Source organism: Etheostoma cragini, chromosome 18 (assembly GCF_013103735.1).
Source record: "Etheostoma cragini isolate CJK2018 chromosome 18, CSU_Ecrag_1.0, whole genome shotgun sequence".
Taxonomy (NCBI): domain Eukaryota; kingdom Metazoa; phylum Chordata; class Actinopteri; order Perciformes; family Percidae; genus Etheostoma; species Etheostoma cragini.
This window is the reverse complement of record NC_048424.1, coordinates 11900290-11924492: the sequence shown is the minus strand read 5'-3', so window position 1 is coordinate 11924492 and position 24203 is coordinate 11900290. Positions and strand designations below refer to the sequence as shown.

Below are 24203 nucleotides of genomic sequence, written 5' to 3'. Positions count from 1 at the left end.
GGTGGTATGGAAGGATAAGGGAGGGAGGAGTTGTTGAGTTGTAATGGGGCAGGGGCCAGATGCTCCAGTTTCCTTTACAGAAATGGAGGTCAAGTGCAGCTTTATGTAAAGGCAACACAGGGAGAGAGGGATAGACATAAAGAGAAAGATGGAGGGGAGGGAGGTAGCTTGATGACTTTAACTAGTGGTAAGGGACACAGATATTGAGCTCACAGTGTAGAAAACCCGGTCGCTTTAACTACAGCAAATAAGGAGAGGATGAGAGGAGCACACAGTGTGGTGTCTCCTTCCAGGATTGATGGAGGAGGATAAAAGGCTCATGAGAATCCTAAGAACATTAATGTGTGTAAGTGATAGGGAGGGATAAAAATAAAAACATATGTTAACTTTGCAGGGAGGACAGATGGTAGTGTGGTGGCTTGAGCTTATGAAGAGCACTAATGGACAGAGGTACGAGGCAAACTCATGATGATCTCAAATAGTACGCTGGGGAGTGTAGGCCTCACCTATTTCCGGGGGAAAGGGAAGGATGAATATAAATTATACAACTATTAGGCTGGGGGATCCCAGATGAAAAATAGCCTTTGTATGTAGGCATTTCAACTCGCACTGGATATCCTCTGGGCTTGGGTAGTGATTTTCTCTAAGCAGAATATGCAGCAGATTAATGTGAACAAAATGTATATCACACACCATGCAGCATGTGTTTGTTGTGAGCGCTTCTAAGCGAGCTCAAAGGAAAAGTTGCAACGGGGCAGATTTAAATTTTCATTTAGAGGAGAATGGAAATAAAAGACAGCTGCAGGGAGGATTGAGAATTGAACCGATGATGCCGGTATAATTGCAAAACAGAACTAGGAACACACCACAATGAACAAACAACAGACTTCAAAGTCAATAAACCCTACATCATCGTGAGCCAAGTTCCACAAACACGCATCCTACAACTGTAGCAAGCAGAAACGAAGAGTGTAGACATGTTAACACACACACAAGCAAATACAAAAAGACTCTGAATCTGGAAAGTGTGAGTCAAAATGAAAAGCTTTGTCTCTTGATACTTTCTGACTACCTTGCTCTGTCTGTGCATTCAGCCCCAAGCCCATTGACTTTCAAAGAATTATGTGAAACATATTTTTTTTAAACTTTTCATAAAAAGCTGGGCACTGTAGTTTTCAGCAAACATTAATCAAAGGGGAGTAAACATTTCCTTTATTGAGGACTACTTTCAGCTGTAGATTAATACACATGTAATGCTCTTGTGAGTATTTCTGGCATTAAATCTAAATTAACTCCAGTGCCCATGTTTATTATAATGAACAAACATGTCATCAAGTGCACTGGTGTGGCTCACTCGTGTGTTTTTAATACACATTTAAAAAGTTTTAATTTGTTTTCTCTGAGGGAAAGTGTGAAGAAGATGACTTTCAGTTAGAGGGGAGAGCCAGGGAAGGGTATGAAGAGTCCATTGTCCTCAGACTGCACCACCTATCTCTTATCTACTGTAAGTGCCTAAAGAAACAGGACATGGAAATGTCTAAATCTGCCAAGGTGTGTGTGTTTGTGTGTCAGTAAGAAAGAGAGAGGCCGCGATGTGAAACTGCATATAAGGAGGTGTATAAAAAAAGAGCTACTCTCAACTCCCCTGAGGTGTGGTTTGTGTATGTGCACGTACACATATGTATGTGACCTGCATACAAATCTGTGTCTGGTAACCCATCTGCCTGTGTGCTTAATATTCCTTCAGGAGTGCCAGCCTGTGTCTGTCTGTTGACTAGTGCTGAGAGGCAGCAAGGATGTAACATCAGGGCCTTCAGGCTTCTACTTCAAAATATTGCTCAGGAGGCAGGCCTGAGACGGTGAAATCCCGCATCATCATAGGCTCTTTATCCCCAGTTATTCTACCCGCATTGAACTTGCTCTCCGCGGTAACAGTCGGTGGCATCGCTTGTGAAAATGGGATTGCAGTCAGCTTACATGTTAGCTACTCATTTATTTAGGGGTTTACCGTTACATACTGTACATAGGTAAGGTCACCAATGACATTATGTTGTGATGTTCATGACGGATTAAAATGGCATTTCTCTGTTTATTAGGAAGTGTAAAATTTGCTGAAGCAAACAATTTCCAGCAATACTCTCTTATTTAACAACTCAGCGTCAACTCTAATTCTGATGAAACTGAACCAAAACAGCAATTGAATTGCTTTTTCACATCCCTCTCTCTTCCCCCGCTACTTGAAAAACTGAAGCACATATTTCAACATCATTTACAGCTTTCTGTCTTTTTACCCCCAGCTGCGATACGCTCCTGAGAGAGACGGCTTTTCTTGCATGTTGATAGGCTCCTCTGTCACATAATTGGGGGTTTTCTTGGAGCGCTGGCTTTAAAGGTTTGTTCCCTGTTATCAGCGCTAATGAGAAAATGAGTAGAGTTACACTGATATGTTCCCAAGCAGCAATGGAAGTTTAATGTGCTGTCTGTAAATAATACACAGCACAATCAGATGTGTACCTTAATAAAGACAAGTGCTTTCTGTCTGTCTGTGCCTCTGTTTTTTTTTTTTGCTGATTAAAATGTATTTCAGGGACTGGTGGTCTAAGGATTTTAATGTGTTTCTTATAAAGTGTGCAAACATCAAGACACTCACGATTTAATATGCCTTTACAACAATAGGAAATTGATTTTTTATGAAGATTCCCAGACGTATTTACTCTGCCAGCAAACTGAATAAGCAGCCCAGTAAGACCCGGTATACCTATCGGTTATTTCCTTAGCTCCAAAAATACTTAAAAGCTTCAACTTTAGAAGGAACAAGATGTTCCCATCTTTCACCATTTTAAACATAGTTACATGGATTGTCACCAATTTATCCAAGCCATGATTTTTTTTCTCTTTCACCTCGTCAGCTTTTTTTTTTCCTTGACAGGGCAGCTGGTTGCATTGTATCATGTTGATGTCTCGCCTCACTGCATGTACAAACCTTTCTGGCAACTAAGAGCAACCCAGTCAGCCAAGAGAGGCTTTTGTCGACTCCTTCCCAGTCTGTATTAATATTTACCAGGCTTGGAAACAGAGACAGATGTCAACCATAAGGCGAATTCTTTGTGCTGCCCGATCCTAGATTAAAGCATAATCCAAGCATCAGATTTGTGGTGTTAAAATATTTTGTACAATTGCAAGCGGGGGGGGGGAATTCCCAACATCTTTGGCTGCTGCAGAACTGGAGAGTTCCTGTCTAGCCAAAATGAATGTACAGTTTCAGTAACACAATAATAAGTAGGTATTTACCAGAAAATCTATCTTTCTCATGGTGATCTAATTTAACCCCTACATATATATGAAAGATTAGCAATTTAGCAGTCTGATGTTCATTGCATTTTGGCACTTAACTGGAATAAATTGTGTTTTTATACACTGTCAAACAAGCAATAACACAACCCACACACTCTATCATAGACACAGTGTTGCATCGTGAATACCAACAGCAATTATCATAGCATCATATCACACATCTTTCCCAGTAACCCTTTTGAAACCTGACTACCTACTCCATTCATTTTAATGGACAACATTACAGTAAAGTTGAAAACAGCTGATATATACACTGTCAATTAGGAAGTTTTAAGTCTAGGTTTAACATAAATCCAAAGTCTGTTCCACCTTTCACTATAGACAATTGCAAATGTGGATGCTGTGCAACACAGTGTTGTGTTTGTCTGGGGAACTGGGTATGATAGCCAATGATACAGTATGAATCAATACACACTCTCATGTACACACCCTACAATATTCAGTGTGTTTAATTTGATACAAGGCTGCTTGAAGTTAGAAATGGCAACACAATGCATTAAACATATCCCTGTGATTGAGTATGTATTTCAGCACTGGACAGCTCCTGAGTCTTGTTTAATGCATTGTATCTGTTGAGTATTTAAATCAACAAGAATTAGTTAAACAAAGGACGCTACCTTACCCAGTTCTAAAGTGGTCTACAATCCTTTATAAATGAGATGACTTACTCAAGTCTTAATGAAAAGGCATTTAAATGGTGTCCAGGCTGAAAAGAGGCAACAAGGTTTAAAAGGTTAAATTGACAAGGATATCTTAGACAAACTATGTGTTGTTCAAATTACATTCGCTGATGCATATTTTGAGAATTCATAGGTGTATAAAGATTCTTCCATAAAGTTAGGGAACTAATACGAGATTATAGATAATTACAAAAATAAAATAAAAGCATGATCAAAATCAAAGCAGCAGAGGAAGAGATATCTTGACCTTGTTCAAGCTCCAAACATGCTGGATCCACCATTTTTCATAATGCACTCCCATAATATGTTTCCATAGCAGCCTTCATTAGTCCTCCCTGCCTCCTAAATGACCACTTCTTCCAGTACCTCTAATTTATAATGTACACTTTCTATTAAAGATCTTCTCAAGCTCAAGCTTATGATATCATCAGGGAAATTGATTTACTGAACATCATGTGTAATATGGGTGGAGTGCCCCTATAAATATGTGAAAATGTAACCACATTGAAATGTTTAGTTACTGATTGTACTTAAAAGGTTGGTTTGAAACTGAATGTCAAAGTCCCTTTTTAAATCTGAAGAATATATAAGGGCTGCAAAAGAGATGTGATGTTAAAATGCTTACTGCTTAGTGGTTAATAACTGCCACTGGAGTCTTCAGTTTGTGAGAAGCTACTGAAAATTGCCTATTACACAATATTTTATTCCAACCGTGACAAATTAAAAGGGAAGAAGAAGACAACACTCCGCCCAATTCTGATGTGATTTCCCAACAACAACAGAGAGCTTCCAAAACTTTCTACATGGAATTCCTCAGGCGGCAAAAATGGATGCAGTTTTTTTCCAGTCAGATGCTAATTTGGGTTTACACTGATTAAGCTGTCCATCGTACTGCCAGGAGACCTCTCTGTATGTGTGATCCACTGTGTGCCTGGGCGTATGTGAGCGGAATTTCTAAAGCTTAAGGGGACACCGTCAGCAGCACCGATGATTCACAGGGAGGACGACATGACAGAGCTGTGGAGAGTCAGTGACTGAGTGGGATTACAGATGGCAGGGGGATCCTCCCTGCTCTGTCAACAATTATCAAGGCGATAACTGCAAAAACAAGCTTGTCGATTCTGTTATTGGCTCGGGTCCTCAAATGGATGGAAGGATGGCAGCAAAATTGAATGTAGAAATAAAAATAGGATTGGCTAATGAGACATGACGAGGCAGTTTCTTTGCACTTGTTTTCTCATATTAATGAAGTCCAAAACTGATACTGTAGCATATTGGTAGGAAGGCTGAAGATTGGCAGTTGCTTTGAAATTCTGTAATGGAAAATGATTATATATTCCCCACATGGTGACAAAATATGATACGTTCTGACATTGAAACTGATGGAACTAAAACCTGAAAAAAAGAAAGCACAGTTCATGTATATTCCCGCCCACTTATAAAATATAGCATATGCTACCTATTGGCAGTTTGGCCCCCACAGCGGCTAATGATCTCCATATCAAGTGTTAGCCCTGCGGGTCTTAGGGTTTGAACTCTCACTAAGCTGACAAGAGCAGCTTTTGACCCCCAACCCCCAACCACCAACCAAGCGGATCATGTCCAAAGGGAGACAGTGGCCTGACAATGATCCCTTGCCCCAGTCTTTGTGCTGTCACAACATGCACACCAACACATTTTTTTCACTTGAGTTCCTTATAAGCACATTTAAAGCCTCTCTTTTCTTTCTTTTTTAAACTTTAGTTTAGTTTAGGTTCAGTTGAGCTTAGGTTGATTTTCACTACTGTACCTGCAGATCTGAAGCTACTCCAGATCTTGCACTCTGGTTCCTTTGTACTAATGTCCCTGAAAACATTATCACTGTAGGTAGTACAGTGAGTAGAAAGTGATTTTTATAGACAACTCAGATATAGTATGTTAATTAGTGAGCTTTATAGGTGTTAGATGGATTTAGTTACTATTGGACATAGCCAGGCTAGCTTTTACACAGTATGTTGCCATGATTTTGCTGCTAAAATAAGATAAGCTGCCCTTGGCTGTAGTTTCATATCTCATCTAATTCTCTGCCAGAAAGCAAATACATATATTTCCCAGAATGTTTGACTATTCCTATCTCATATTTAACCTGACCAAAACATCTAATGTTCTAATTACATTATGTGACTCAAGTGCAAAACTTGCTGCTTCCTGTCCAGTGACACCACAGAAAGCTGTCTCTTATTTGTAGAACAGAGGTTAGACATATCGCTCTCCATTTAACTTCAACCACTATAACCACCAACACAGCCATTGACTTTAACTGTGCAACAGTTTCCAGCACTCTCCATATCTTCTTCCCACTACAGATATGAGCAGCATAAGCAATTGAACCACACTAGAGTAAATAAAACCTAAGCATCTACAGTACAACTGCAGCTGATCAATAAATAGCCTTCAGGTGCAGCTCAAAATGAGTCTGATGCAGAGTGGGTTGTCTCATTCTTTTAAAACCCACCTAGACAGGGGATTGCACCAGCATCAGACATAAAAGTCTTTACAGCCACATGGAAAGGAAATAAGGCTTATTTTTAGGCTACATTGTCAGGGGTGGGGGGGGGGGGGGGATAGGTAAAACTGGTAGAAAAGGTATCCCATTTCAGGCTTGTGGCATTTTTCTTCTACCAAAAAGGTCATTGAGTTTCAGTTCAGATTTTACTCTTAGACTACGCATGTGAGTAATTTAGCCTGTAGCACCAATGTTCTCATGCATTAGACTACACAATCACGGCATATTAAATCCATTCACATGAGGAGCGGAGGCAGCAGACAAACACAAACAAGAGAATCAGTCAGTATGTGATGCTGCACAAAAACACTATCGTCGACTGAAAAGCTGAACGTAAGAAAACGATGTGCCCCGTTTCCCTGAGTATCACGCTACTGCTATATTAAAAAGAATTTAGCCGCTGCCTGGCGGTCCATTCAGAGCTGCCATCATGCGTTACTTTTTTTCCATTAAATGCCAGCCACTGCGTCTGTCTGCACCAAAAACAACTCGGTGCTCAGAAGCTCTGACCAAACAGCCCAAATGGAGTAGCTGCGCGCACCAGTGTCACATTTTACTATTACTGTAGCCGCTACATGTCACAGATTACGCGCAGACACGTACACCTGGAGTGTCCCCATGGTCCCCAGACGCATCAATTTGTATGGCCAAAAAGCGGATTTAGGGACCAAAGATGTCGAGCGTCGCAGAGGAATCGATGACATCATGTCTGTGGGGGGAAGATTTAGTTTTGTGAGCCGTGAAAACAGATGCTCGTCTGGCCTCTAGTTGCAGAGTTGGAGTATTTGATGCGGGGAGGGAGAGGGGGTGAATCGAGGCGACCGTGTGCACTGTGATGTGAACGGCGTCCCTGACACACACACGCACACACACACGTACACCCGCTCGCGCGCTACTACCTGTCAGTCTTTGAACAAATAGCCCTTTTCCCTCCCCACACGAGCGCAATGGCGCACTGTGATGAAACAGCGGTGCAATTTCTGTGCAGCTGTAGCAGTTTGCTGAGGACACATTTGGCTGAGGGCATGGACTGTTTTGCAAAATGTTTCACATTTATTGGATATATTTTAAATGCAAACACTAGGCATGTGTGACACCACAAAGTGGAGACAGTGAGGCAAGCGTAATGGCATCACCACGGTTCGGATTTTCACCCCAGTCATGTAGGCTACACAGCTACGGGTTATACCAGGTGACAGTCAAGAGGAGGTTAGAGGGCTGAGTGAATGTAGGGAGTGAGAGGAGCTGGAAACACTGTGCTTTGGAGGTGTTATTTAATTCTTTAAAACACAAAACTTGAAGTTTGTCTTACCTCCACACTTGTCCCAACTGAAAGATGTGTATCACGGTCTGCCAGACCCAGACAGAGAGGCGGCAGCACCTGTCTCTTTGCAGACTGGCTGTTCTACGACTACTCAGCCCCTCCACGGAGCCCAGTCCTCCCCCAGTGTAATCCTGCACAAACCACCTGAAGCTCAGGATCTGGACCAGAACCGAGGGCACCAGCACGAAGAACAGGGTCAGGCCTGACCACAGAAAGTCCTGCTTGTGGTAATAGTCGATGGCCAGCCACAAATCGGTCCCCACGTCCCAGAAAAAGACCAGCATAGCCAGGATGATCCACAGACAGTCCAGCCAGAGGCGCTCCTCATGCGGTGGTCGCACCGATTCTTTCCCCTTCCCCTTCCCCCGGAGGTAATGCAGGCAGGCGCTCCGACAGCCCCAGTAGCACGACGAGGTGTTGCAGCAGTGGCAGATGTGGAATGAACTGCTGTTCTGATTGTCGTCCTCTCCCGTCCCCACCACCTCATCCAGGTTGTGCAGCTGGGCGAAACCGGTGACGACCCCGCGACCATCGGATTTCGCTGCCATCTTTTCCTCTGATGTTCCCACCTCCTCCGGCTTCCGGGGTTCGTGACGACACTTCCCTGACACCTGTTTTGCACCCCAAATGTTGGAGCCATCTAAAAGCGGGATGTCAGTGCGTCGCCGTCGCTCACTCTGTCCCCGGATAGCGCACCAGTGGCGCCATGGACGCAGCACATCTTGTCTTGCTTTCCCTCTACTGCAGAACGATTCCCTCCTGGCATCAATAATCTAATCTACAAGTTCAAACTATTTAATATGTAACTCATGCATCCATCTGTGGTCGACCAATTTTTACCTGTGCATTCATCTCATTTCCCGCTGCGCAGTTGTTTTCCCTCTCTGCAGCTCTCCTCCAGCTGCAAGCTGAATGCCAAGAGCAGACCGTCCCTCCACTGTCCCACCCCGACGTTATTCATCCGCACCTCTCCCCTCCTTCCTCTTCTCTCTCTCCCTCTCTCGCTCTCTTTCTCTCTTTCTCTCTCTCTCACTCTCTCTCTCCCTCTCTTTCTCTCTCTCTTTCTCTCTTTCTCTCTCTCACTCTCTCTCTCTCTCTCTCTCCTTCTCTCTGTCTCTCTCACACACACACGCACACACGCGCACAAACTCTCACAAGCACACACGCACACACTCACGAACACGCACTCACACACACAAACACACTCACAAACACACACACTCACACACACAAACACACTCACAAACACACACACACACACACACACACACACATATATACACACACACACACACCCTCTGTCTCTCCCTCTCAACGTGGTTGCCATCTAGTGTCGTTTAAATCCCCAAAATGTGCAGGAGAGGACTGCATGATGTAATGCAGCATGCCTCCTCATCACCAAAGGAAGTCTTTCCTCTTGTTTGAACATTTTAATCAGTCACGGTGACATAGTGTGGGGCCATTTTTGTAGGGGGAAGGTGGACCAAAAGGACAAGGATTCCTATTGATGAAAAAAAGCATCCCACAACAACTTTATTGCTCTCAAAAGATTGAGCTTACTGTGCTTTTTAATATTTGTATCACCTGGTCTACATGCAATGGTCCTCTATGATATTGTCAGCATGCTTGTAAAATTATACTATACATGTATTTTTCCAAAAATAATAAGCATTTCCACCTGCATCAATAAACAATTGGAAGTTAAATTGGAAGTTTTCTGAATACTGTAGTAATGGTATTAGAAAAGAGCAAACTACAGGCAGCTTCTTCACACCATGTCCTCTGGGTAAAATACCTAATGAATGTATAGATACAAATAGAGATGGATAAAATGGTTGCTACGAGACGTTTTGGGGTTTCTCTCTTTTATGCAGCATTTAATTTCCCAAACGTTTGCTGAAAAGTGACGTTTCCCCCTTCAGTAGCATGTGCGAGCGAAGAGCTGGTGGATCTGCTGCATGCTCAACAACACCGTGATTAGACTGAACCCACAGAGCTGCCATGCAGGGTCATATCCAGTGAGAGATGATTGGATCATGTCAGCTTTCACCCACTACGCTGGATTTGATGGGAGCTGTCCAGTGCTGAAATTGTGCTGAACCCTCACACTCTCTTTCTCTCTGTCCGAGGACCCTCATTGACACATTCAATTACATTTGATTCATAATATCAAATCACAACAGGAGTTATCCCAACACACTTTACAGATAGAGCAGGTCTAGACCACATACAAAGACCCAACGATTTCCCATTTGGTGCAACAGTTGTGAGGAAGACCTTCTTTTAAACAGCCAGAAACCTCGGAACGACCCTGACTCTTGGTGGGCGGCCAGAAATATGATTCATATTAATGATAGCAGTTTGCAGTAGCTGATAAAGTAACAAAAAAAGATTATAGAACTATGACTAGAAGTAATAACAGTAGCAGTGCAGGGAGTGGCAGGGGGTCCAGCAGGGCCCCAGTTGCAGCAGCTGCAACCACCAAGATTTAGGTGGAAAACTGCAAAGCGAGAAAAGAAAAGGACTCTGGGAAATAAGCTCCCCAGAGCTAAGTTAGTAACAAGCATTACTAGGACACGTATGCACACAGATGGAAATGGAATGAGACATTAATATTTTCATCATGTTCACCTCTGCTAGTCTTGTGACTAATGACATATCACTTTGGAGCAAAATGTCAACACATTACGGAGAGGAAAAGCATGACCAGTTGGCAGGCTTTTCTCTCTCTCTGTGTACTGCCAGGGTATGAGATACCATTGGACCAGTGAAAAGGAGCCCAGAGCTACATTAACTCACTTAATTATTTCTGATTTGGTTCATTGGACCAGGTCTTGTCTGGTTTCACAATAAAATAAGCATGTGTTTACCCACATGCATTAGCTTACAATACATCAAAAACACTCTTTGTGTGTACTCATATGATCCGTTAAAATAAGTTTTTTTTTGTCTAGTCATAGCCATCACAGAAATGACCACAATCTACATACATGTGTTATGTCTTAGCATGTCTGGTATAAATACATACTCTAAGATCAGATCAGATAGTTTTCAGTTTAAGGCTACTACTTGAAATGGTGAATTATAACTATCTATCAAGATAACTGTAGCCGTTGCTCCTGGCCAGATAACCAGGGGAAAACATGAGAAGGAATGCACACATGAGAGTACAGCATCATCAAACCTGTTTCACCTGACTAGCCTTCCTTTCTTTTCCTTCCTCAGGTCTATAAGGTCTCTTCACAATTCCCCTTTGAGCAGCACACCAGATCCACACTCAGCTCTAATGTCCACAGGATATGGTAGGCAGTTTAATGCAACAAAGGCCTTGCAGCAATACAAAACAATCAAATCAGATGACATCAATTCAAATTATAAAGCCCTTTTTAACCAATTTGTCACAAACTGCATTACAGGGCAGTAAACACACATTAGTCATTTTGAATAAATAAAAAAAACAGCACACAGGCCTCTCATGAGTGTGTGTGAGACAGAGAGTGGGTGAATATAAAAGCAGAAAAACTCAGAGGCCTCTCGAGAAAGAGATCAGGATGAAGGATGGTTAGGGCGGCGCAGGCTAAATAAATCAGACAATGTTTTTGTGATTTCCACACATGGAACAGGAATCCGCAGAGAAAGGGAGCAGTAATACTTTCTATCTGTAAATCTAGCATCTTGTAAGCAACATATTCAGGTGGAGAAAATCAATGATTCATTGTGAGAAAGGCTGTTTTATGTTTTGTACTTGAGATGTGTGACTGTGTGATCAATACAAGTAGCAATAAAAGGCTGATGACAAGTCTATGGTATTTTTTTCCAGTTTGTCAGAGTTTCCCTGCCGCTGAGGCTTATTTGTTCAGGTCACTATGTCATACAAAGACTTACTAAGTCAAACACATGTAATGCATAAAATAAGCAATGTATGTTGTGTTCACTTCTGTGCATAGTCATGTCAAAGAGGGACGGTGATGCTCTACTATTTAACATCTGGTCAGTGCTTATGTGAAATCTCATCAAGGAGCGCAAATTTACATTTGTGCATCTACATGTGATACATTGTATGATTTTAACCCACTGATGAATTATGAGTGAGTATATTGCAAAAGACTAAAAACTAACTAGGCTTTTGACTAGCTACCAGCAACCGAGAAAAAAATCACTTAATGCACTTTTTTAAAATAGTGCAAGACATCCTAAAGATTTTAATCCAGAGAAAAATAACAAATAAATATTAACAGTAAGCAAGATGTGGCTGGCTACTATTTTCTTTTATTTGAAAGTGCAAATCCAGAGCAACATAGAGGTGCCCTGCTATTTTTTCTATAAATGCTGTCTGAATATAACATACCAAGAAAAAGGTGTGCTTCTTTCTCAAAGAAAGAAAGAAAGAAAAAAAGAAAGAAAGAATTTAAAAAAGAAAAAAGGAAATAAAGGACAAACATGACATGAAAATAAACTAGCTTGCAAAACATGAACATGTGATGAAAGCTAACAGAGAAGCATATTGTTCAGCAAGGTTGTCAGCAGCAAATGTGGCTCACATGTAGGAAATAATGCAAATAATTTAATTGATGAATGATGAATCCTTTAGGAGCTCTTACACGTTTTCACAGTTTCCTTCCCTTTTAGGTGTGAGATGATAACTGTAGCCTGTAGTACATGTACATGTCTCAATGCAAATTTCCTCCAGGTAACTCAGACAACAAACCTAGCCAAGCAACAACTTACATTTACAACACAATAAGAAGTTTTACCAGTTCCACCACCAATACAGCTATAAAAATCAGAAAAAAAAAAATGTTGTTGATACTATTCATTTCAATAGCTTGACAAGATATAAAATACCATTTCTAAACTTTCAGCAGCAGTCGTGCTATTGATGGAGCTATGATTAAATAAATGAAGCGGTTTCTCAAAGAGGTTACGCAACAAATTTTGGTAATAGACTGTGCACCCACGTTTAAGTCATCATTATCTGCCGTGGCATATCAATTTGATTCAATGGATAGGCCCAAAATACCACACCATCACATAACAGCACAAACACCAAGCATTTGGAACAGAAGGCTAGAACAGACATCGCCTATATGGTGAGTAATGATGTTTGTAATATAATGACGTATGATGTGTATGACGTAAGTGAGCGTTCAGATTTAGAAACAACGTGATTACAGTTTGACAGTTACTGGTTGCAATTACACATCCAGCTCAATCAATCCTTCCAGTCCTTTTAATGGAACATTTAGTTTTGTGTTTGATACGATCACTAAATAGTTTCTTCTAAATTCCTCCAAGGCACAGTGAGCAAAGTGTGTTTAATCAAGTGTTATCTGTTCAAAAATCCAGCTGCTGACATAAAATTAGTTTATAACTGAACCTTTTATAACAGAAGCTAAAGTAAATCATCTCCTCCTGCGCCAACACATTTGTCTAAGCATCCTGATAAATAAAACATAGAGGTTAGGCTGCTCTATTGTTTCCTGCACGGGGCTGTGAAGTGAATATTTGCTTTGAAAGCTATTTTTTATCAGCCTATCTTCGTCTTAAAAAAAGAAAAGCCAGAGCAAAGCATCTTTTCCTCAGAGGAAGGACAGTTATTTGGTTTGTAAAGCAACACCAGGTTTCACTTTCAATTGAGCTTTGGCATCTGTACAATGCATTCTCTATGATGTGGGCTGGAAAGGCCCAGAGCAAACCATCTATTGTGAAGCACAGACAGGCTGCAACTGAAGCAAATACTGTGCTGATTTACAACACAACACACAGACACACACACACACACACGCACACACACGCACACACACGCACACACAAACACACGCACACACACACACACACACAAACACACACACACACACTGTCAAAGATGCATTTGAAACAAACAGGCCCACTCCACCCTTTGAAAATCCATCTGCTTTTCTTCTCTCGCCAAAAGTGTTCACCTCTATATGGAGTCTCCCATTCAAGGATGCGGTGTGCTTTAAGATCTCAGCAGGAAGCCTCCTCGTTATCCTAAGAACTAAAGACAAGCTCCTCGGGCAACAGATTTTTCCTACCGAATAAACTCCCAGCTCCTATTAAAGAAGCCGGCTCTCTTATGATCTTTAATTCTTAACTCAAATTGTTTTTATTTTCTCTTTTTTATAGATTTTATTTTTTTTTACCTGAGATTGATCCTGTAATTACTTGAGTTTCTATAATGCAGAAAAGTGCAGTTTACACTAAGCCCTGATAAGTAGCTAGGCAATAGTGGACTCTAGTTGATTACTGCTATGGTCATTCTTCTTCTTACTTCTTGGTCATATGTGTGTCAGGATGCTAAAGTCTGCTTTGGTCAGCCATTGCGTTAAGTATTGGATCTAGGGTTCTGTGCTTCATCATGTCCTCTATCTTTTGAAGTTATCCTGCCCTCTGCCTCACCAAACTGTCCACATTGTAATCCTCCAGGGGATTCCATCCACTGACCTCCAACTTAACCCCATACTGCACTACCCTGACACCATCTGCATTGAACGATGTAAAGGGCAGACACTGCACTTGTTTCAATGGACTTATCTCATTGGACTTCTCAACATTAGATTAACTGTTAAAAATCTCTGTTCATCTCACCCCCAGTCACTGAACATGGCTCTCACTCTCTCTTTTGAAGTATCATTTGTTTCTCATGATCATGAAGAATCCACCTTTAAGGCATCTCAAATCTATTTTATTGAATTATGGGGCCATGCAGATCACATCACAATGTCTTTCAAAAATCTGTCAATGTCACCACCTACTGTCCCGTTTTGATACTGTTAGGTGCTCCATACAACGTGGAATGAATATATTATTGGATGGAAGAAAAAATATAAATATATTTATATAAATTATAAAAGCAGCTTCACAAGAGTGAGAAGAAAAAAAATTGAAAAATGTCCCAATGCCATGGAAGAATGTGGGCTAATTTTTCAATTTTTTTCCTAGCAAATCTTAAACAACTATTGCCTTAAACTGAAGTAAAGCTCTGGAATGAATAAGTTACCAGACGCTTGATGAAAAGTATGTCCAGTGGGTAGTTTAATTTTGACTTTACGTATGCCTACCACCTGGATGAATGACATGAACCTTCATTATGGGCCTACATTCATGTGTAATCCCCAAGTCCCAGTATGTTTTGTTACACTGATTTCTAAATTGGCGTTATAAAGTGATATTTAACTGTAAAGTTAATGTTCAATAAAACTGGAAAGAACAGAGTAAATACATTTTCATTTTCAAAGAAGAAATTGTTAATTTTCTAGGCAAATGTTCCTGAGCCAGAATTTACACGTCAGTTGTTTCCACTCGGCTTGTTTATGTGAACGTACCAGTCTCGCCCAACAACAAATAAAACGGATAGATAGTCAGGTAATTTTACTATACATAATTTTATGTCAATGAAAAACGTGCATTTTTTGTTCGGTACTTTTACATTATATATTATGTTAACATATTGATGTAGATGTAAACATGACGGACAATTTAAACGGCCTGTCACGGTTATCTTGCTAGCTAACGTTAGCCACTTCATTTCCTAGTCAAGCTAACTTTAGCTAGCTGACATATTGTTGCAGCATTTATTGGTTTCAAGGTAATAGACTTACGATATCTTTATTTAAAAGAAGCATAGCAGGGCTGCGGTTACACTGTTTTAGCATTAGTACTTAAGCTAACCAGCAGCGTTGTCCATTCGCTTTCTCCTGCATCTGGGCTGTTGTCTTTTCTTCCGGTCAGGTCATGGAGTTTGCAGAGTTGATAAAGACACCCAGGGTGGACGGAGTTGTCCTACATCGGCCTTTCATGCCCACTGTGGAGGGGACCTTGTGTTTGACTGGTCATCACCTGATTCTCTCCTCCAGACAGGACAACACAGAGGAACTGTGGCTGCTTCATTCAAACATTGACTCTATAGAGAAAAGGTGATGAGCTTCTCAGTAACTGTTCTGAGAGAATTGTGGTTTGTCGTTTTTCAAGTCAATGTCACCTTGCAGTTTCTTTTAGTTATTTAAAAAAATACAATGAGACATGAAAAGGGTATATTGTGCAGTGCATTTTGGCATTGGGTACCGTTGTTATGAAACCTATTATGAACATAGAGGCATTTCAGCAGGATGTTTGTTTGGTAAAATCACTTAGAATATCAAGGGAGAAAACACCCAGTTACGGTAGAGTTGTGTTTGAGATTGCATGCGACAGATTTGAGCATGTCACTGCTATTATTTTCTTTAGTACGCTTACGCCTGACTTTTACAGGGGAGTGAGGATGTGAAACTAGTGTGACAGGAAGTCACTCAGTGTTTTCCAAAGGTTCAGCATTTATTTTGTGTGGCTGAGAAGGGTGGGGAGCTGTAAACAGCATCAGCATTAAACGTTGGCTGTTAAAAATCACAAGCAAACAAACTAATATTTGCACGTGAATGAACTCTGCACAAAGAAAGTGTTAGGAAAAACTCAGCAGCAGCTTGACTCTGTACATGTAAAGGACTTTGATGACTCACAGAAAAGCATTTAATAAATCATGATCAAGGAGATTTAGGATTAAGCAGTACAGTTTAACCACGATTATATGGTCCGATACCATTTTTTGCTTCCCGATACGGTTCTGATACCTGAACTTGCGTCTCGGCCAATACAGAGAACTGATCTGATACTAGTGTGTCATATATTTTATTATATTTTAACAGCTGTATACTACAATCCCTGTATGGATGTGATTTATATCTTTGTTGTACGGTCTGGCTTGGGGTTAAGCTCTTTGTTAAATATGAAAAAACACAAAAAAATGAACGCCACAGAACATAAATAAACAGCTTTATCGTAGATTTTCTTTAGGGCTTTATTACGTAGTATCGGATTGGTACATGAACTCTAATACTTCCCGATACCGATACTAGCGTTTTAGGCAGTATCGGAGATGTTACTAATACTGGTATCAGTATCGGTAACATCTCTAACCACAATGTAGTAGGGCTTATTTGGGGTTTCTTACGTAGAAGCTTGTGCGTTACAAATAAAATTTATTTATAATCGTTAGTCTCAATGAAGCACTATGAGTGTGTAAGCTCTACCACAGTTAGCCCAGACTTTTTGTGGGAAGTTCTTCTTAGCATTTTCCCACCATAACTAATTAGCAGCTACTGGGTCTAAACTCTGTCACTTGGTCCAATGCAGGCTGAAGTATTCCTAATAGCTAAGATGTACGTATATAAGGAGAACATTCAAGTTTCACACAGTCAGCCCCAGAGTATTTCACATGGGGGCATTGGGCCTTTGTGTCTATCCCATAATAGTCATTCTGTCGACTGTGCTTACATTTTGAAGAAAATCTTCCACTTCCTTTTCAGATTTGTGGGGTCTCTGGGAAGCATCATAGTCAAATGCAAAGACCTGAGGGTGATCCAGCTCGATATCCCTGGCATGGAGGAGTGTCTCAACATTGCCAGCTCTATTGAGGTAAAAAAGAAAAGAAAAAAAATAAGTCATCTAGCCTACACTTAGCCTACTGATTTTACCTACAAAATGTTCCCTTTTACCATCTGAAAGGTTGTACTATTTTAAACTTTTTTGAATTTGAAATTTTTTTGAAATTTTTGAAAACTCCATATGATTAACTAATACATATACTTTATTCCTCTCTAGGCTCTGTCCACGCTTGATTTACTCTCTCTGATGTACCCTTTCTTTTACCGGCCCATGTTTGAAGTCATAGAAGATGGCTGGAAGTCATTTCTTCCAGAAGATGCCTTCAAAGATTTGGAGTCTATGGTATGGACGTGATTACCAACAAAAACGTTGCTTAATATTCTCCCAGCCCTCTGTTGTACATGGCTAACACCCCTCTTTTAACATGTCACCATCCCTTTTACCAGACAGATGAGTGGAGACTGAGTGATGTCAACAAGGACTTCAGTGTGTGTCCATCATACCCCCCTCTAGTGGCAGTGCCCAAACATGTGGATGATGACACGCTGAGGAAAGCAGCCACCTTCCGTCACGGCGGCCGTTTTCCAGTACTTAGCTACTACCACAAGAAGAATGGCATGGTGATCACCTGGGGAATGGAGTTTATATGATATCTGCTTTGCTCTTTGTAGATTTAATGTTTGTCTGTAGGCAATGGTTTAGTTTCCTTTAAATGGAATGTTTTGTTTTTAGAAAATCCAATAAATCCCTTCCACTTTCAGGTGATGATGCGAGCAGGGCAGCCTCTGACAGGCACCAACGGGCGCCGGTGTAAGGAAGACGAGAAACTGATCAATGCCACCCTGCGACCAGGCAAACGTGGCTACATCATTGACACACGCACCATCAATGTTGCCCAGCAGGCCAAAGCTCGAGGAGGAGGATTTGAGTCCGAAGCTAACTACCCCCAGTGGAGGAGGATCCACAAGGCAATCGAAAGGTAAGTGGACTTCAGTAGATCCGTAACGCAATAACTAATCTATTTCATACATTTTGATAGAGTATACAACTGATACTTTGTTTTAAAAACTTGTTTTTTCAACTTGTATTGTGTTCTGTCAATCTGTCATTTCCAGGTCAAACATCCTCCAGGAGAGCCTGATAAAGCTGGTAGAGGCGTGTAACGACCAGTCGCACAGTATGGACCGCTGGTTAAGCAAGCTAGAGGCTTCCAACTGGCAAACTCATGTCAAGGAAATCCTCACCACTGCCTGCCTGGCTGCCCAGTGTATCGACAGGTCAGGGAACAATGTTTTGATGTTATACTAATCCTGAATTCGTACATAATAAGCCATTCAAGCTTACATTCACATTTATCTGCTCAGACATACTGCATTAATAAAATGACTGTGAGTGTTAACAGTGGACCTGTGTAACTTGTCTGTGTGCAGTAGAGTACACAGTGACAAATTGTATTAACGTGCGTTTGTCTCAGGGAGGGGGCGTCGGTGCTGGTTCACGGTACAGAAGGGACAGACTCCACCCTGCAGGTGACCTCGTTGGCTCAGATCATCCTTGATCCGGCCTGCAGGACCATCAGAGGCTTCCAGGGCCTGGTGGAGCGAGAGTGGCTCCAGGTAAGCTTTTCTAACCTTATGACTTGCACTTGCAAACTTACGCTTGCTATTTTGAGTACATAGTGCGTTCACACTGACGAAGTGTGGCCACACTCACTGCACGATGAGTACCCGGATGCTGCATTCAAAGTAGTCGAAATGGTGCATGTATAGCAGGACGCTACTCACACTCAGCAGTCGCCATCTTTGCTGTGGAATGGAAGCAAACAAATAAGTACCGCTATACTGCTGCCAGTTAGTAAGAGTAGGTGGCGGTAACGCTCCGCCCGGCTTTAAGTTTCCAATGTAAACAATGTAATTTCCAGTCAGTGCATAACGGCTGTGCGCGATTTGAGACAATGCTACCTTGTAGAAATGTATGGATTACATTAGTGAATACATAGTGTACACATTGTACTACATGTAGGTGTACTCATGGAAGTATGCACACTCCTTATCTTTTTCACTCTTTAGATCAAATTCATTGCTGAGAATATTTATCTATATGTCTCATTTTAAAAGCTTAAAATAGCGGACAATTTGTTTTTAACATACAGTTAAGTATTAACAAGGAACAATGTGCACACAAATTAGGTTACAAAAACATGTATGACCTCACAGTAGCTGATGTTCATAATGTTTCATTATGCATCCCTAATGCAGGTACAGTTATCACTTTAAGTAAGCATTTCAATATCATGATGGACAGGGTTTTTGCATTCCTCCTCATAACCCCTCTCATATCTCTGACCGTCTGTCCCAGGCAGGTCACCCGTTCCAGCAGCGCTGCGCCCAGTCGGCCTACTCCAACAGCAAGCCTCGTCAAGAGGCTCCTACCTTCCTGCTCTTCTTGGACTGTGTGTGGCAGATCCTTCGCCAGTTTCCATGCTCCTTTGAATTCAGCGAGGCCTTCCTGGTGCTCGTCTTTGAACACGCGTATGCTTCTCAGTTCGGTACATTTTTGGGTAACAGTCCAGCTGAGAGGTGAGTCTGATTGATGATTTTGTTTTGTATTGGTCTGTAATACAGACGTCTCATGTATTGTATGTCATATTGTAGAAGCACTGTATTCAATGCTGGATTTGGATGTCAATAAATCTGCTACACTGACTCTCTTACCGGAGTATATAGCCAGCTCGGATAGCACCAGTGAATAACGTACACAGACTTCACAAGTATAGTTTTCATAAACGTTTTTTTAATAGTATGCCATTGACTGGTAATAGTGTGGTAATGTCCCTATATTGACTTTGTTGCCAAGTGTTACAAATGTATTGATTTTGTATTGTATTATAGAAAAAAATATTTTCACCAACAAGATTTTCCTTGTTTATTCAAGTGTGTCATGTACACACACGTTACGAGTCTACTTTGACACACAATGTTAGGCAACCATTATTTTTATTGGATAACCTTACAGCCTTGTACCCTTTTGATAGAGCCAAACTGTCTCTACCTGAGAAGACTGTGTCACTTTGGTCATGGGTGAATCGGCCCCAAGAACAGGAAAGTCTGACCAACCCGCTGTACGAGGCCAACAGTCTTGTGATCTGGCCATCCGTTGCCCCTCAGAGTCTGCTGCTGTGGGAAGGTAAGAAACTAACAGAAAGACATGCAATGACTGAGATTATATACAGTAGGTGACATGAAATGTTCTGTCTATTAGAGAGAAGCTAATGGCAGTCCATTACATTTGTAACCCCCGCAATAAACTTGTCTCTCTACACTGAATATAATTTTACAAAGCAACCACATTGGGTTTGTGTCATACTGGATAAGGAAAGTAAACACTGTTAGCAGTACATTGAAAAACAGACTAAACAAAAGCAGATTTAACTTGTCTTTGTAATGAACATGTTAAATACTGATCAGAATAATCCCGTAATATCACACATATATATTTGATAGACGAGCAGACCTAGAAGTGGAAACACCCACACATGTTTTAGACAGAAACTGGCAGCAGGTCACACAGCTTAAGCTTTTGTCACCATTGCATGACAAAATAAGGTGGGTTAAACTGGAAATGCGTGCCAAGACTAGGAATAGGCTACGCTTCTTGTATTCCTGTTTGACACAGAAATCCTGTTTCTGTGTGCATCAACCAGTGAGACTGCATGTTGTGAACTCAAAACATGACACGGTAATGTTTAATGCTCGGGCTGAAGACCAAAAACCAAACTTGACTAAGATAACAGCTAAAAGTCATAACTAAAGCCTAAAACAGGTGCTGCTGTTACAGCATGCAGATATGCTCCCATAAATTGTTAACTTGTTGTTAAAATGTAACAAGGGAGGAATTCCTTGTTACATTTTCACTCAGACAGACATTCTGTAATCCCACCAGAAGGGGGCCCCATTGATTTCACTAAATGAACCGCCGATGAACTGAGTGACCCTGTGAGTCACTAGTCAATACATTAATACAGGCATGCGTACATAATATTTTATACCGAAAACTGTCACAGCCACATGAGATGCAATTATCAACACAGGCCATCATTTTTCTCTTGTCCAATTAAAGGATCAAATGACACGACATGACATAACCACTGGAAACATCTCTCTCTGTAAAAAAAACAACCATATCTGCTCTACAATTCATTGTAAAGTACAAAGCTATGATAAGATAATGTGCATATGAATAAAACTTTTAAAAATAAAAACGTGGTAGTTAGTCTGAAATATGCACAACCAAACCTTTAACATGACCTCTCGGCAGTGAAGGGCCACCTCTGATAACCTGCGTTACAAACCACGTGACGGGAAGAGGTCAAACTCTGCATGTGTCCGTTAAGCTCATATGACTCTTTCCGCATATTTACATTTACGACATTGCTCAGATTGCTTCGTAGGCATCTAGATGCTGTGTGCAACTCGCGTGTTTGTCTTATTATAGGTGGCACAGAAGGTACACTCACTGACATCTGAGCCCAATGACGTCAGTGGTGGAGTATAACTAAGTGTATTTACTCAAGTATTGTACTTAAGGGTACTGTACTTTACTTCATTATTTTCTTTAAATGCCACTTTCTACTCCACCACATTTCAGAGAGAAATATTGTACTTTTTACTCCACTGCAATAATCTGACATCTTTAGTTATTTTACAAATTCAGATTTTTGCTCACAAAACACATGTAGTTACATGTGGTATGAAATAAATGTTTTGTTTCCAGTTTCTCAAATTTGAGGATTTTTTAGCATTGAGTACTTTTACTTTTTATACTTAAAGTACATTTTCCTGATGGTACTTACGTACTTTTCTTTAAGTAACATTTATACTGCAGGACCTTTACTAGTAATAGAGTATTTTTACGGTGTGGTATTAGTACTTTTACTTAAGTAAAAGGTCTGAATACTATTTCCACATCTGGTGGTGATTTACCACTTCAGTAGTTAGTAGTTTAATCCACTTACTTTTTACTTGTCTGTAGCAACAGTCTAAAATATTTCATACATGAATGAAAGGCTTTTATTGCACCACAAAATATCAATTGGATTGACTTGTTAACTGTTCTCAGAATGTTTCAGATAAAGCATAAAACTTATTGATCCCTTCTTCCTTTCAACAGATTAAGAAGCATTTTATTTAAACTGCAAATTTAATGTCTGAATTATTTTTAAACATTTCTGCCACCTTGTTAGCTTGAAGTAAATTATATTACGTTTCAAAGCACCAAATGGTGGGAAACAAAATGAGCCGTGATACGGTGTGTGTGGGTGCAGTGAATGCATTCTGCTCTTTTCTCTCTCGGGTCCCTTGAGCTTGAAACTTAACCTCCACGTAACAGTGTGAGACTGAGACTGAGTCAGGCTGCTGTCTTTCCCAAGCAGAGCCACTCTCTAAAGACTTCAGCTTGTTTCCTTCGGATTTATGGTCGCTGTGAATCAAGGATTAAAAACCACCTCAAGGATCCACTGCTGAAAATGTATTTTCCAACAATTCATTCATGTAGTGATATGAAATGTTTTTGTTACATGCAACAAACATGCCAAATAATTCAAAATGACTAAGTACCCATTCTTTCTAAGTGACTATATTTTAAGGAGCTTGGTTGGGAATATTAAATATTTTCAATGATGGGGATAAAATTGTATTTGTTTTTCTTTTAAATTGTTTTAAATAACAAGGATTAAATTGATTTCAATACTTGATAAGTGACGTAGATGTTAAAAAGGTCCCAGGGAGGTCCATGCTTAAAATGGCTGAATCTCGAATCAGTTCAAAGCGAACACCATTCATAAAGAAAATGCGGGGAGAGGGTCTATAGACAGAACAGGGGTCAGTAGGTTCAGGCAAATCTGAGGGGCCCCTTTCCTGACTAAGGCCTCAGAGCCACTCCCTCGTTCTATATAAGAACTACTGAAGCACGTAAAATGCAACAGACATTTGGCTTACTCAACCCTTTTATAGAGAATCAGGCACACTCCTGGGCCAACTGAAAAAGACCCCATGGCTGTCTATATCTGGAGCTAGTGTAGACAATGTAAAACATGTTCATTTTTACTTTCTAGAAAGTTGGAGTATATATACGTGTATGTGTGTGTGTGTGTGTGTGTGTGTGTGTGTGTGTGTTCGTATAGATAGATCGATTTTATTTTATTTATTGATCCCCAAAAAATGGGAAATTATGGTGCTACAGCAGCAATCATACATCAGTCATACAGCACAGAATATACATATAAATGAAATACTAGTATGCAATATACATACATACAATGTACATGAAATAATAATAATAGGAATAAAAATAAATGATAAATAAATAAATCTCCAGTCCCCCTGCCCTCAATTTGTAATACACGTATTGTGCCCCTCCTAACCTAGGATTGAAGAACCTCTGTATTCCATCATTTATAATTTAGAGGCACAAAAGTTTTATTAATAGGTTTATTTATTCAAACAGGAATTTGAAGGATTTTTTCCTATAAATTGATTGTTGCCATAAAACTGTCATCTACACAAATATAAATATGTGACGTGACAAAATAATTGAGATCTCAATCCCTGTCATGTGCAGGTGTCTTGTCACAGTGCTTTGATTTGAAAAAGTCATTTCCGCACTCGCTGTCATAATGACCGGCAAGTCACCTCCCTCCTGTGTTGGACGTTCCAGTTACACAGCACATCTCTGTGGTCACACTTCTGTTTCTAGTGTATCAGTTCCACAAGTTCCTCTACCAAAGCCCCCCCCCCTCCCCCTCCATCATAGAGAAAGGCTCATTTTCATTTTCAACAATTAACCCTTTTGATGTCCAACA

The 24203-nt window shown here is 40.6% G+C and overlaps 2 protein-coding genes across 3 annotated transcripts in view; one reads left to right on the top strand and one right to left on the bottom strand.

Moving 5' to 3' along the window:
* xkr6b (XK, Kell blood group complex subunit-related family, member 6b) overlaps positions 1 to 8451 on the bottom strand; it is a 50602-nt gene extending 42151 nt beyond the window's left edge. The window contains exon 1 of the mRNA XM_034900023.1: positions 7892 to 8451. Within this exon, the coding sequence (XP_034755914.1) occupies positions 7892 to 8451 (560 nt within the window). The remainder of the gene's footprint in view (positions 1 to 7891) is intronic.
* Positions 8452 to 15212: 6761 nt separating this feature from the next.
* Positions 15213 to 24203, top strand: part of mtmr9 (myotubularin related protein 9) — a 9940-nt gene continuing 949 nt past the window's right edge. The window contains exons 1-10 of one of the 2 annotated variants that reach the window (XM_034900022.1): positions 15213 to 15288; positions 15650 to 15840; positions 17266 to 17374; positions 17561 to 17686; positions 17791 to 17964; positions 18106 to 18323; positions 18460 to 18621; positions 18819 to 18960; positions 19703 to 19923; positions 20379 to 20530. In XM_034900022.1, coding sequence (XP_034755913.1) covers positions 15659 to 15840; positions 17266 to 17374; positions 17561 to 17686; positions 17791 to 17964; positions 18106 to 18323; positions 18460 to 18621; positions 18819 to 18960; positions 19703 to 19923; positions 20379 to 20530 — 1486 coding nt within the window. In that variant the 5' untranslated portion in view covers positions 15213 to 15288; positions 15650 to 15658. Of the gene's footprint in view, positions 15292 to 15633; positions 15841 to 17265; positions 17375 to 17560; positions 17687 to 17790; positions 17965 to 18105; positions 18324 to 18459; positions 18622 to 18818; positions 18961 to 19702; positions 19924 to 20378; positions 20531 to 24203 lie in introns of both variants that reach the window. The other variant, XM_034900021.1, reaches the window with a different exon arrangement.